The sequence below is a fragment of the Miscanthus floridulus genome, chromosome 8, assembly GCF_019320115.1.
Source record: "Miscanthus floridulus cultivar M001 chromosome 8, ASM1932011v1, whole genome shotgun sequence".
NCBI classification, from domain to species: domain Eukaryota; kingdom Viridiplantae; phylum Streptophyta; class Magnoliopsida; order Poales; family Poaceae; genus Miscanthus; species Miscanthus floridulus.
In genome coordinates this window covers 16,304,652-16,317,025 of record NC_089587.1, presented here as the reverse complement: position 1 = coordinate 16,317,025, position 12,374 = coordinate 16,304,652, and the positions used below count along the sequence as shown (strand labels likewise).

Here is a 12,374-nt window from a genome sequence, read left to right as displayed (position 1 = left end):
GGGAGTGGAGTCAGTGTCTCAGCGAACGGTCCCTATAATTTTTGCCTGGGCCTGGAATGGGCCGGAATGCTACCTTTTTTAAAATCCCGTCAGCATGCAAAGGCCCAGCAAACTAAAACTAATTGTCTCGTTATTAAAAATTAAAACCTATCTCCCCTTTTATGGTATGGTACGCAGGATATCTTTTTCAATTATATTGGAAACACAGACGCTCATAAATATGTGCATATATCCACCTCTATAAACAGTTAAACACATGTGCATAAACATATTTCTGTGGGCATTCTGAAATACTGAGCCGACGGATCTCGAAGTTAACAAAGTCACCGCAAACACCTCATTGTCAACGAGCACTTCGCCTATTAGTGGAAAAATATTGATAATCCCAGAATAAATTTGCATCGCTATAGTTTATTTGTTCCTGCCATTGTTTTTCATTGCACTCAGTATATTTACATATCTGTTAGAGCATCAATGGTGTTGAGGTGGTAATGCAGCAAGAGTTGACCTTACACGTTAGAGGATCAAGGCCTTACGCAACAAAATCTTGAGAACTGACCATAAGCTTGAGACCCGACCCCGTGCATTAAAAATAATGATTTCATCGGAAGTCGTTGCCGCTACCGCCACGGGGAAGGCCACCATCGGCAGGCACCGTCTCAACAACATAAGCTTACCATGGCCAAGGCGGCTCCACTTCGTATAAAGTGGGCAGCACCCATCTACACGAAGCCACAACGTCGCACCCTTCTTCACCTCTGTGATGACCTCCAGCTCTTTCTCCCCTCTTCCTATGGCAGTCATTGCAATGGAAAAGAAGAGTGATAAACCTGGTAATCACTAATGTCGGTAAAGGCAAACCCGCTCCCGCACATAGCCGAGTCGGCCCACGTCAGGCCGAGAGGTCGACAGGGAATGAGCGATACAAATTACGCGATGTATTTCTCATTACATGTGGTGGGTATATCATGATGCTTCTCTCCTGGGGATGGGTATCAACAAAATTAACTCAACCTTTTGAGCTTAGTAGAGGACAATGAGCTACTTACAAAACTAAGATGATCTTTTTGCCAGCTTGTATCAGCTGGAGTCTTTGGTTTGACTATGTCTTTAACGATAAAACAATTACTTATCGTGATGTTGTGCTACATTGATCTATTACTTTTATGCAGAAATGGAGTCTTTTTTCTCAAGGAAAAGGAAAAAAACTGAGCGACAAAGGCGGTGGAGAGATTATCAAAGTTGGTGCAGCCTATTATTTCTTAGGCCTTCTTATTGGCCCTGTTCGCTTGGAGGAATTTGGAGAAATCTGAATGATTCTGGAGGAATTTATGAGAGCATGAACAGTGAAATTCAGCAGTTAACAGTGAAATCCGGCTGATTTTTGTACCAGCCGAACGCAGCCATTAGATCCTGGCTGCTAAAAATTAGCACTATGTATGGATGCTAATTAGAATGATCAAGCATGAACTAATTTTTAAAACTAATTGCATAAGCGGTGATTAATTGGTGAGACGAATCTATTAATCCTAATTAGTTCATAATTATTGTAGCATCATGTGAGCTAAATATGGACTAGTTAGGATTAATAGCTTCATCTTACCAATTGGTCACCGCTTGTGCAATCAGTTTTAAAATTAGTTCACGTTTGGTCCTTCTAAAGCATCTAAACATAGTGCTAATTTTTAGCATGTTGGATCAAACAGGCCCTTACCTTGTTTTACTTCTTTATGTTCCCGTGCTGGTTGTCATGTTGTTTTTTTTTACCTGATGTGTTTGATCGTAGAGAGGGTTAGAATGCCTTTGAGCACCCTACTGTTATAACAACAAAGGTGGGCCTCATCTTAAGCAAGACCCATGCCATAAGGTCAAGGGTCGGTTTACACGATCCGGATGCGTCAAGGGTCGGTTTACACGATCCGGATGCTTTAGGGATATTGGATGTGTCTTAGAGAATCAAGGAACCTTATCTTAAGTGGGACCGACATAAGGTCAATATTCGACTTAGTGCCTGTTCGGTTCCTGGGGAACCGTGGCCTGAAACCGTTCTAGCCTAAAACACTTATCTAATAATTTATATAGACAGCTCTCAATCAAAAATTATTCCTACCCAGAATGACCCTAAATGAGTGAGCCCTTACACGATCTGATGAATGTCTTGGAAGAAAGACTATGAACTAAGAACTATCCTCTTGTGATACTTGATATAGATTCACGTATATGATGGAAATCCTCTCAAGCATGGGCCGGCCTATCAATAATTCAATATGGAGGCCCATTGTACACAGGAAGGAAACAAAAGCATACACATACGCGTCCATATCATTCTCATGAATCGTTAATTAATTTGCATCAGATAAACTTTCACTAGTAGAGAAACAACCTTTAATCCATGGCCAAAAAGTATTTAGTCCTGGTTTCAAAATTACAACCGTGACTAAAGGGAGGACTAGATCTTTAGTCTCGGTTTGTAATACAAACTGGAACTAATTCCATTCTTTAGTCCTGGTTGTAACGTTTACCGAGGCATGTCAGAGGTGTGTCAGTGTGAAAAAGCTTTAGTCCCGGTTTGAGACACGAACCCGGACTAAAAGTTTGACTTTTAGTCCTGGTTTAGGACACGAACCTAAACTAAAGGTACCTTTAGTCCCGATTTGTGTCTCAAACCTGGACTAAAGGTGCCTCCAGAGCGAATTTAAAAGGATAGCGTATCCTTTATTTAAGTCAGATGTGTGGTGGGAGATGAGATGATAACTCGCACAAGAGCTAAAGTGGAAGGTCTTGGGTTCAAATCTCCATAACCACACATTTTTTCACCCAACAAGCACCTCTAGTCCCGCCTGGGATTAAAAATCAAGATCTTTAGTCCCGATTGCATACCCCCGGTTTTGGGAACCGGGACTAAAGGGGGTTGTGAAACGGAACTAGAACTAGCTTCTCTACTACTGTTTGCTCATTAATCAGTAATTAATAAAGTCATTCTACAAATTTCATATATAGGATGCACTTACGCCCTATCCTATAGTATATATGGTAGAGTAACTAGTGGAAAACGCGCGCCCTCGCGCACGAGGGTTAAGGACCATGGTGAGATTTATTCATGTGTACGCGCGTTTGGAAAGCGCGTTTGGAATTAGCAGGCAAATTTATGGGTAAAAGATGAGTGTCCAGTGCTCCAATGGTAATAGCATCAGTGCGAGGAAGTCAACATGGCCATGTCATAGATGGGTTCATACATCATACAGAGCGATTATATATAAACTGTTTATTACTGAGTAACAGGGAGCAATCCTGCTTTTGAAGTACTTTGGGTAATAGCAAACGTTGTTGGAGCATACAACTATTGTAGACAGTGGTTCCTGGAGGACCTGCACATTTGGATTTTCCATTTGCTGATGTTGAGGCGGTGGAGACTGTGTTTTGAAGAATCCTACCCGCATACTCATTTATTACCGCAAAAGGGGTAATACACCCTAAGGGCACCTGGATATATAATAAGAAAGTAAAACACATTAGCAAGTATTTTAAGGAAAAAAGAAGTACTCATTTAGATTCGTAATAAAACTAGCATGCACCTAAGCTCAAGTAATCTCAGCACTGAAAAGAAAAGAAAACAGATTAACTTATGTTTGTGTGTTCAACCAATTAAATAGTAATAAGAAACTTAGTCATCTGGAGAAGGCTTCACTACAAACAGTTCGTTTTAACCTGCAACGACCGAATGAATAGCACACTATTGGTAAAGATGGAGATTTGTACATAAAAAACATAATTCCTGACTCAACTAAAGATAGAGGCGATGAGGTTTATATTCTGACAATCCAAATAACAAAGTTGATGTTCTGATAATCTAACGAAACTGATGTGTAGAAAAGAAATGAAACATGGTGGCATCATATTTTCCTAGATAATTGGTTTATGTAAGATCAATGTAGAAATAAATCACTACGATAAAAGCCTAGACATTTGGTTCTAACCATACATTATGTTGAAATTACTATATCTCCTAAAAAATAAACCTCCATAGACTTACATGAATTGGAACGTATTCCTGGCCCCTGGGTTTTCCTTGTGTCGTTCCCCAAAATGCAGTGCCCCTTAGGTGGCTTTTATTTGAGAAGGGAAGGGGAGGATGGGAGGGAAGCAACACTTTTAACATGGGTTACCAGGAGGGAAATTTATCAGAAAGAAAATTAGACAAGAGAAAATAGAATGTGTCAAAAAAGAAAGCAAAAAGGAAACTACATGGATCATTCATCAGCCCACTAAAAGAGAGGAATTTTTTTGTTTGCCTCTTTGCTTATGCTTTTATTAAATATAAATTACAAAAACCATAGACAACTCTAAGTCGCTCACATCACAAGGGCGAGGCAGAGTATTTAGAAAGCAAGAGTCTTGATAGTCAATACATACTTGCACAGGCGGACACGCCGATGACAACAATAGAAAAACCTCAGCTACAGAAAGCCAACATTCAGACAGAAACAACTTACACTTTAGTAATATGATTCTGTAGATAATATTTTACCGTCCCATAAATTAGTAGAAGCATCAGCAGTATCGCTTAAACTACTTCAGAAAGCCAACATTCACACAGAAACAACTTACAGTTCAGTAATATGATTCTGTAGATAACATTTTACCGTCTCATAAATTAGTAGAAGCATCAGCAGTATTTTTCAGCGAACGAACAGTGTTTTTCTCTTACAATAGATCAGCATAAGCATAAGCATAAATCAAATTTCAGCGAAACGAGCAGTTCATGTCTCGATAGCATTATAAGTCTATTTACAAGTGTATATATTTTTTAAAATACATTTACCTGTATATGAGAATGTGTGTGAAAGAGTACTGGAGGTCTGCTATGACGCTAACCTTAAATACTTCAGCCCTGTTGCAATGCATACGGGCCAGGTTTTCTCCTAGAAGGTTTAAAAGGAAATATAAGAATATGGACAGTAATGAGATTGAAAAAAAAAAGATATTTAAAAGAACTACAGTGAAATGACGATAGCATACTATCAACACGCTCTAGGGTTATAAATTGCCACGCAAAAAAGTTAGCTTTGTATTATCATCCGCAAGTGTATCACCGAGACATAAAAAGAAACTAAATCACATAATGTGATTCAGAGTAATAAAGAAAATTTAGGATTCAGATTTGAGCATCCGATCGATGATTCAATAGGGACATTCTATAATACATCAATTTAAACATCATGTAGACAATAGTATTCCTCGCTACAGATGCTTTGTAGAACGGGTTGAACAATCTAAATTTAGAGCAGGTAGCTACCCTAAGCTTAGAGGCACCATGTAATCATTGCAACAGAAACTGACATGATTTTTAAGTGGGTCAACCACGAATAATCCATGATTTTCTTGCTGCTAGAACACTAAATCTAACCAAAAAGGAAAACTGAATTTTATATATTTGTGAATGATTATAGGTATGGGAGTTTTAACACTAAATTTAACCCAAAAAAGGAAACTATATTTCATATCATAGCAGATGATAATAGGGATGAGAGTTTTACCATTAATTTCATATTTTCACTTCCATCAGTGCTCTATTTGTTGGCAAACAGTCTAGTGCTCTCTTTCAGCAATAAGAATCGAACCCTTGGCCATTTGCTTCATTTTATATAAGGTTCAGATGACCTGATGAGCAGGAAGAACTGTAGATGGCAAGGCTGCGTGTATAGAACAATATTTGTGAACATTTAGTGGAAACGTTAGTTGTGACTATTATACCAATTAGGGATGAAAGAGTATGGTTAAACATTGAAGTACTTATCTCTAGAATACATGATGAGGCTGCTTAGGGACTTGACCAAAGAACTAAAATATCTAGCATTCTGAACAAATCAGAGTGCCTGCAGCGAGCACAAATCTATTCAAATTTGACTGAGGATGAAACTTTAAATGATAAGCAACTTATTTTTGCTGTGCAAAACATGATGCATAACACAAGGGTAAATAAACATTATATTAAAGGGAAATTTAACTCTCTCCATCCTCCATTTGCAGCCAACAAAATTGTGACATGAATTATTTGTGTCCATTTAATTTAGGAGGAATTCTATTCAACTGTTCATAGTTTGCTGAAAATATTTTTAGCATAGCTGGCAGGTGTCTGCCTTTTCAGAACATCTACACTCTGATGATGGCATTCGAAATGCTTGATTCTCTCCATCCTCCATTTGTAGCCAACAAAATTATAGCAAGAATTATTTCGGGCCATTTAATTTAGGAGGAAATCAATTCAACTGTTTATAGTTTGCTAAAAACATTTTTAGCATAGCTAGCAGGTGTATGCCTCCTGAGAACATCTACTCTCTAAGAATTATGCACACCTCACTATTTCTTCCAGCAAATCAATATCAAATTCCAAGATCTAAATGAATAAGACCAAATATGCATAACTATCTAAAAATTAACTGCAGTGAGTCAAATATAATTGAAATTAGAGCAAAGAATAGAGGGAGAAAATATGTAACAAGATTGTGATACCGTGGCTCTGAGCAACATTGCTCTATTTGGATCAGCTAACTAAAATATCACATAGGTTTAGCGATGACCATAATTTCCCCCTTAACCTGTAAAAAGAAACACTTCTTTGACAACTCCAGACTAGGGAAGAGCAATAATTCATTTCTTGTATACTTACCAAAGTTTCTTGTTTTTGGGGACACAAACTATTTGATTTCTGAACTGTGTGGACTATTGAACTCCAGACCTAATAAGTACAACAAAGTATGAGTCTCAGGTTTTATCGTCATATAAATCTACCTCATTGGAACCTAGCAAAGGTACACATTGTTTTATTTCTAGTAGCAGCACAGTAATGCATTTAGGACAGAGGAGCCATCACAAATACTACTACAACAACAACAAAGCCTTTAAGTCCCAAACAAGTTGGGGTAGGCTAGAGTTGAAACCCAGCAGAAGCAATCAAGGTTCAGGCATGTGAATATTGTTTTCCAAGCACTCCTATCTAAGGCTAAGTCTTTGGGTATATTCCATCATTTCAAGTCTCCTTTTATTGCCTCTACCCAAGTCAACTTCGGTCTTCCTCTACCTCTCTTCACGTTACTATCCGAGCTTAGGATTCCACTATGCACCAGTGCCTCTGGAGGTCTCCGTTGGACATGTTCAAAACATCTTAACCGGTGTTGGACAAGATTTTCTTCAATTAGTGCTACCCCTAATTTATCATGTATATCATTGATTTTTCTTCAATTGGAGCCATCACAAATGAGAAAAAAATACAGTTATGATCATTAAGCATGTGCCCTGATTTAGGTTTGGATCATAAACATTGTGTAACCTTTTTTTGAAAATGAGAAAAGCATCAATTGGGAAGTACATAGAGAAGAAATAATGGAATTTACATGCAGATGTAATCCACGTAGGCCTATCCATAGACCTACTTGTAAGGACCAAGTGTGATGCTTCCCCAACATGCATTGAGTCCAGGGCCTCTGCAAAATCATCTTCATTAGCCTGTCAAACAACCTTGGAGAGAAGGGCAAATAGCATAAACATGGGGACGGGCTATAGTGGCAGCACCTGTGTGTTATGCACCATAAAAGAATCATCCACGCAGCCATAACACCCTACTGGAAAGGGTAGCATAACTCAGGGACTACCAAGGAGCCCTGAAGCACACAGTAGCATCGGCAAGGCTAGAGAAGGAAGTTGTAAAAAATGGAATATCAACAGCTCCTCCTAAGAATTAAGATTGTGTTTGTTTTCATTTTCTATTACATGTTTTGTCTTCTCTGTTTCATTACACAAAGTACACTGGTTGGTAAACACGTTTCGAAAAATATTCAGTACAGAAAAACATATGACAGGAGTCATATCTAAGTTTTGATCAATAATAGCTCGAATGGGTAGAGATAAATACATAGTTACTAAACTTATAACAGGCTATTGTTACGTTGTGGGCATCCATGAGTTAAAATACATGAATAATAAAAAGTCGTGGACTAAGGAATGCCCTTGCTTAACTCAAGCTCTAAATCGTCCACTGTAAGCACTGCTACTGCACATGGAAGCTCATGTTTTAGAACTCTGAACTGGAGTTTAGGACACACGAAATCAAGGTGTTGAATTGAACAAATCAAGATACCTCTACCCAAAACTGAGTACACATTCACAGAATTAAACTCCAAGTTTGTTGATTCGATCAAGGAAGCACAAAATCGGACAAAAAAACAACGTTTAACCCTAACCCTAAAGCACATCGTGGACATCACCTGCGAGCTAGTTGCTCGGGGAGGACAGGCTGCGCCACTAGGCCGGTGGCTGGCATGAGCCGCCGGCGCCTGACCGTGCCAAGGTGGCTTGGGGGGCATGGACATGGTTAGCACAAATGCAGAATATAAAACTAAAGGTTCATGATTGCACCAACAGAATAATATAAAATCATAGTTGATGTAAAGTAATCATGCAATCAACCAAAAAGCTTAAGTTTGCTTATAACAGTAACTGAATAAAGTGGAACAAATACCCTATGTGGCCTGGACATGTGACAGTAAGCAGTTCAAATAATGCATTCTAACACTTTTAGGGGCTCAGATTTCTCTTTCAGCAAGCTATATCAGTGACATGGTAATTTGTGTCATCTTAAACAAAAGATGCTTCATCTACGCAACGGAACCTAAAGTCCAAATATTTAGGAAATTATTAGATGCAAGTGCAAGTAGGTGATAAGTTGCATATTTTAGTAGGCCTGAGTCCTAACTTGTGTTTCTTGCTTGAAAAATAATATAAATCAGACACCTCAGTTTTCATCTTAGTATAAGAAATGAAAACTACATGCAAGAATTCAGTAAACACGCATTAAAATGTAGTCAAAGAAGATATGTACTCACTCTGTATAGGCCTACAGTCGAACCTGAACTCTGGTGTATTTAAGCATGGGCTGAGAAAAAACGGACATCGTCACAGTGAAGTTCAGAATGGTTTGATACATGGCAGCTTTCATGAATAAATAAGAAGCAAATTTAAGAATGAGATAATGACACAACTAAACTCATTGGTATATAAAAGGCATTTTTTTGGATCCATTAATCTATGTCAGCGCGAAAAGCAATTGAGGCTTGAACAATGCAAAATAATTGAGGCTTGAACAGTACAAAGTAATTGAGGCCTGAACAAAGGCAATAGTCCCATAGTTAGTAACCTAAAGTGGAAATAGCTAATTAAATTGGCAATGTTTTTTTTGTTGAATATAGTACCTGCTCGGTACCACGAGATCCGGACGCTGAGCTGAGCCGCTGCCGCCGCGGGCGGCGAGGAAGAGGGCATGCCCAGGCGGGGTCGCCCGTGCCGCGTGGTCGCGCCATGGCCGGGAGTGGCTCACGACGCAGTTGGGGTCGTCAAGCACACTTCACCTGGGAGACGGCAAGAAGCGAACGGAGCAGAGGGGGCGCCACCGTGCACACGCAAAGCAGAGGAACCGGTCGTGACGTGGGGAGCTGGCCGCGTTTGCTGTGGGCACAGTGGCGAGCACCACGCCGGTGCGTAGCCGTGCCGGGGGCGTGCGTCGCCAACGCGCCGGTGACAGCCCGCGTCGGGTCCGCGAGGGAGAGGGGATCTAGGGTAGAGGAGCCATGAGACGAGGGAAGAGAAGAGGGTGGCGCGACCAGCGAGGAAGAGGCAGCTAGGGTTTCGTCGAGCCCACGTGGATCAGCTGGAGAAGGCAGCGCCGAGGGGAAGCCGCGCCGGTGGCCACAGGCTAGGCCCGGTCACGCTGCTCCGTGGCCGGGGACGGCCGCCGTGGGGGCGGGGCGGCGCCGCATGGCAAGGGCGTCGTCGCCACCGCACGTCGGGGGAGAGAGAGAGAGAGAGATCGAGCGAAGAGGAGAAGGGTCGGGAAGCAAAAGTTTGGGAAAGGAGAAGCAGAAGCCGTTGTATATATTTGTCTGATCGGATTCGGACGAGAAGCTGCTGAAGCGAAAGATAAGCAGAAGAGAATCTACGGAAGTGAAGGAGTAGACCAGGAAGCCGCTCTCGGAAGAATCCGCCCTAAGAAATTTGGGTCGTCGAACTGAAGATCTAACGGTGGTGAGAATTCAGGAAGACGTGGAGCGGTGTTATGTTGAGGAGCCCTACGGGCATTCTAGGGGTTAATTCCTCAAACTAATTAAACGCCTCACTACATTCCCATACATAAACTGATATAAACCGATACGTGCGCAACCATTTCAATCGAAGGCAAGGATCATAGGTTGAACTGCGTGCCAGCTAGGGCCTCAATCTGCCGTACGGAGCTTCGATACTCCAAAAGTTGGGAGTCACATGCACACAATTTGCAATAGATCGAGGCCTTTGCAATTATAGCATAATATCATTGAAATAGACCATGAGATGCTAAGCATCTTCCTGGTCCAAAATTACACAAGTACGTACTGCTAAAACTGGTGTCTCCCAGCAAACACGTAGTACACACTAGCTAGCCTGCTAATTTAACCGTGGCTAGCCCGGCCAAAACGGCATGCAGTCACCAACTAGAGCTCGCCGCTCTAGCAAACACGTACGCGCGCATACAGCATGGCACGCGCGCGCTGGATTCGTGCGCGCGTCACACCCGGCCCAACGCCCAATCCATGCATTGGCCGGCTCAAAAACATGGGCACGCGACGCAGCAGCAATAATCACACGCGTCGTCAGAATGTGGGCACGACGCCGTAGCCGGCGGCGAAGTCGAGCACGTAGGGGTAGGATGGCTGCTGCTGCGACGACCGCGCCGGCGCCGGCGCCGCGGCAGCCGCGTCGAAGTCGGCGTCGGCGTCGGCGTCGTTGTCGTCCGCGCGCTTCGCGAAGCGGCCCTTGATGCGCGGGCGCGACTCCGCGTAGGCCTTCCGGGACGCGTAGCGGATCGTCTTCTCGAACCGCCGGTTCTTCCGTTTCTCACGGTACCGCATCAGCCGCGCCTCCCTGCTCTCCGTGGCCGCCGCCGGCGTCGTCGCGACCATGCCCGCCATGACCCCGTCACTGCGCTCCGGCACCGCACCCACGTCCAAAGACGACACCTGGACGACATACCAAAACCAAGTTCAGTTGGGTGCATAACTGTATATCCATCATCGATCATCCTAGACTCCTAGCTATAGCAACTTGCACGCTCTTGGTCCTGCCTATGAAAGTAGGCTGCTGTTCTCTAGCTGGGAGCGCAGAATCACATGGTCTTACACTGTGGGTAGGAGTTGCAGCGTAAGGCAGGTAGGCGGCCTTCGACTGCGCGAAGTCGAGCTCGATGAAGCCGCCGGTCACGCTACCGGCGCGGCCGCACATCACGTCTGGGACCAGGCCGACCTCCGACGACGAGCCCTGCTCGACCAAAACCAAAGTCGAAACGAAGATTAGATACCGTAATAGCAATAGCAAAGGATCACGAGCCCTACTAATAAGCACGCTTACGCTGTGCCCGAGCGACGCCGCCGTGTAGGAGCTGTAGGACGGCTTGGCAGCGGCGGCGACGCCACCACCAAAGTTAAGGTCCACAGCGCCGACGCCGGATCCGTTGTTAGGCACAACGCTGTCGGCGTGCGGGAACCTGCCATCAGCGAAGTCTTGGCCGAAGAACGGGTCCATGACGTCCGCGAACAGGAAGTCCAGCTTACCGTCGTCGTCCTTCTCTTCCGCGGCGGGAGCGGCCGCGCCGATGGGCTGCACGGGCACGCGCTCGTGGCGGCGCGCCAGCGGGTTGGCGTCGTGGATGTCGGCGTCACACGCGGTGCAGAGCGCGGCCGCGTCGGCGCGGCACGTGACGGCGGCCGGCGCGCGCTCGCACACCTCGCAGACCCACACCCTGTCGTGCCCCGCCCGCGCGTGGCCCACGTCGCACCCCGCGCACAGGTACGCGCCGCTGCCCGGGCACGTCCGGCAGTGCACCGCCGCCGGCGAGCCGCCGCACGCCCCGCACCGCCGTCCCCCGACACCCCAGTACCTCCCCACCAGGGCCTCCATATCGAACGTACGTGATCTCTCCTCGATCGCTCTCTCAACCGGCAGCCGTGATGATGGCACTTGCTAGTAGCTTGCTACTAATGGCAGGATTAATTAGCAGGGAAGCTTGCGAAGCTGAAGCAAGCTGCGACTATTCCTTGCTTTATAGGGGAAGAAGGTTGAAGCAGCAGCAGCCGCGCCCGCGTTCGTCTTGTCGGGGTGGGCGCGCTTGTTGGGGCGGGTGATGGTACTGGTAGGTGGGGCAGGGGCGGCGACGGTGACGTGGGCTTGGGGACACGTGGGCCGCCGCGGGCCAAGCGAAAATACGCGAAATGTTGATCTCGTGGATTTTTGGGTGGTGGGGCCCCACGTGCCGATGCCGGGTCATGGGAGCCGTGGGGCCCGCTCGAGCT

At 44.4% G+C, this 12,374-nt stretch overlaps 1 protein-coding gene across 1 annotated transcript; it reads right to left on the bottom strand.

Moving 5' to 3' along the window:
- Positions 1–10,340: 10,340 nt before the first annotated feature.
- Positions 10,341–12,120, bottom strand: LOC136475831 (zinc finger protein CONSTANS-LIKE 3-like). Its single transcript, XM_066473468.1, has 3 exons — positions 11,434–12,120; positions 11,206–11,343; positions 10,341–11,045 (listed from the first exon to the last, which is right to left on the bottom strand). Exons 1-3 carry the CDS (start codon positions 11,980–11,982, stop codon positions 10,680–10,682), a joined length of 1,053 nt encoding a protein of 350 aa, XP_066329565.1. The 5' UTR covers positions 11,983–12,120; the 3' UTR covers positions 10,341–10,679.
- Between the last annotated feature and the right edge of the window lie 254 nt (positions 12,121–12,374).

Excerpts from the sequence above, each read along its gene's own strand:
- LOC136475831 (XM_066473468.1), bottom strand. The coding sequence starts at position 11,982 with ATGGAGGCCCTGGTGGGGAGGTACTGGGGTGTCGGGGGACGGCGGTGC. Across the intron at positions 11,344-11,433 it reads CGGCGTCGCTCGGGCACAGC|GGCTCGTCGTCGGAGGTCGG; the intron begins GTAAGCGTGCTT and ends TTGGTCGAGCAG. Across the intron at positions 11,046-11,205 it reads CTGCAACTCCTACCCACAGT|GTGTCGTCTTTGGACGTGGG; the intron begins GTAAGACCATGT and ends TATGTCGTCCAG.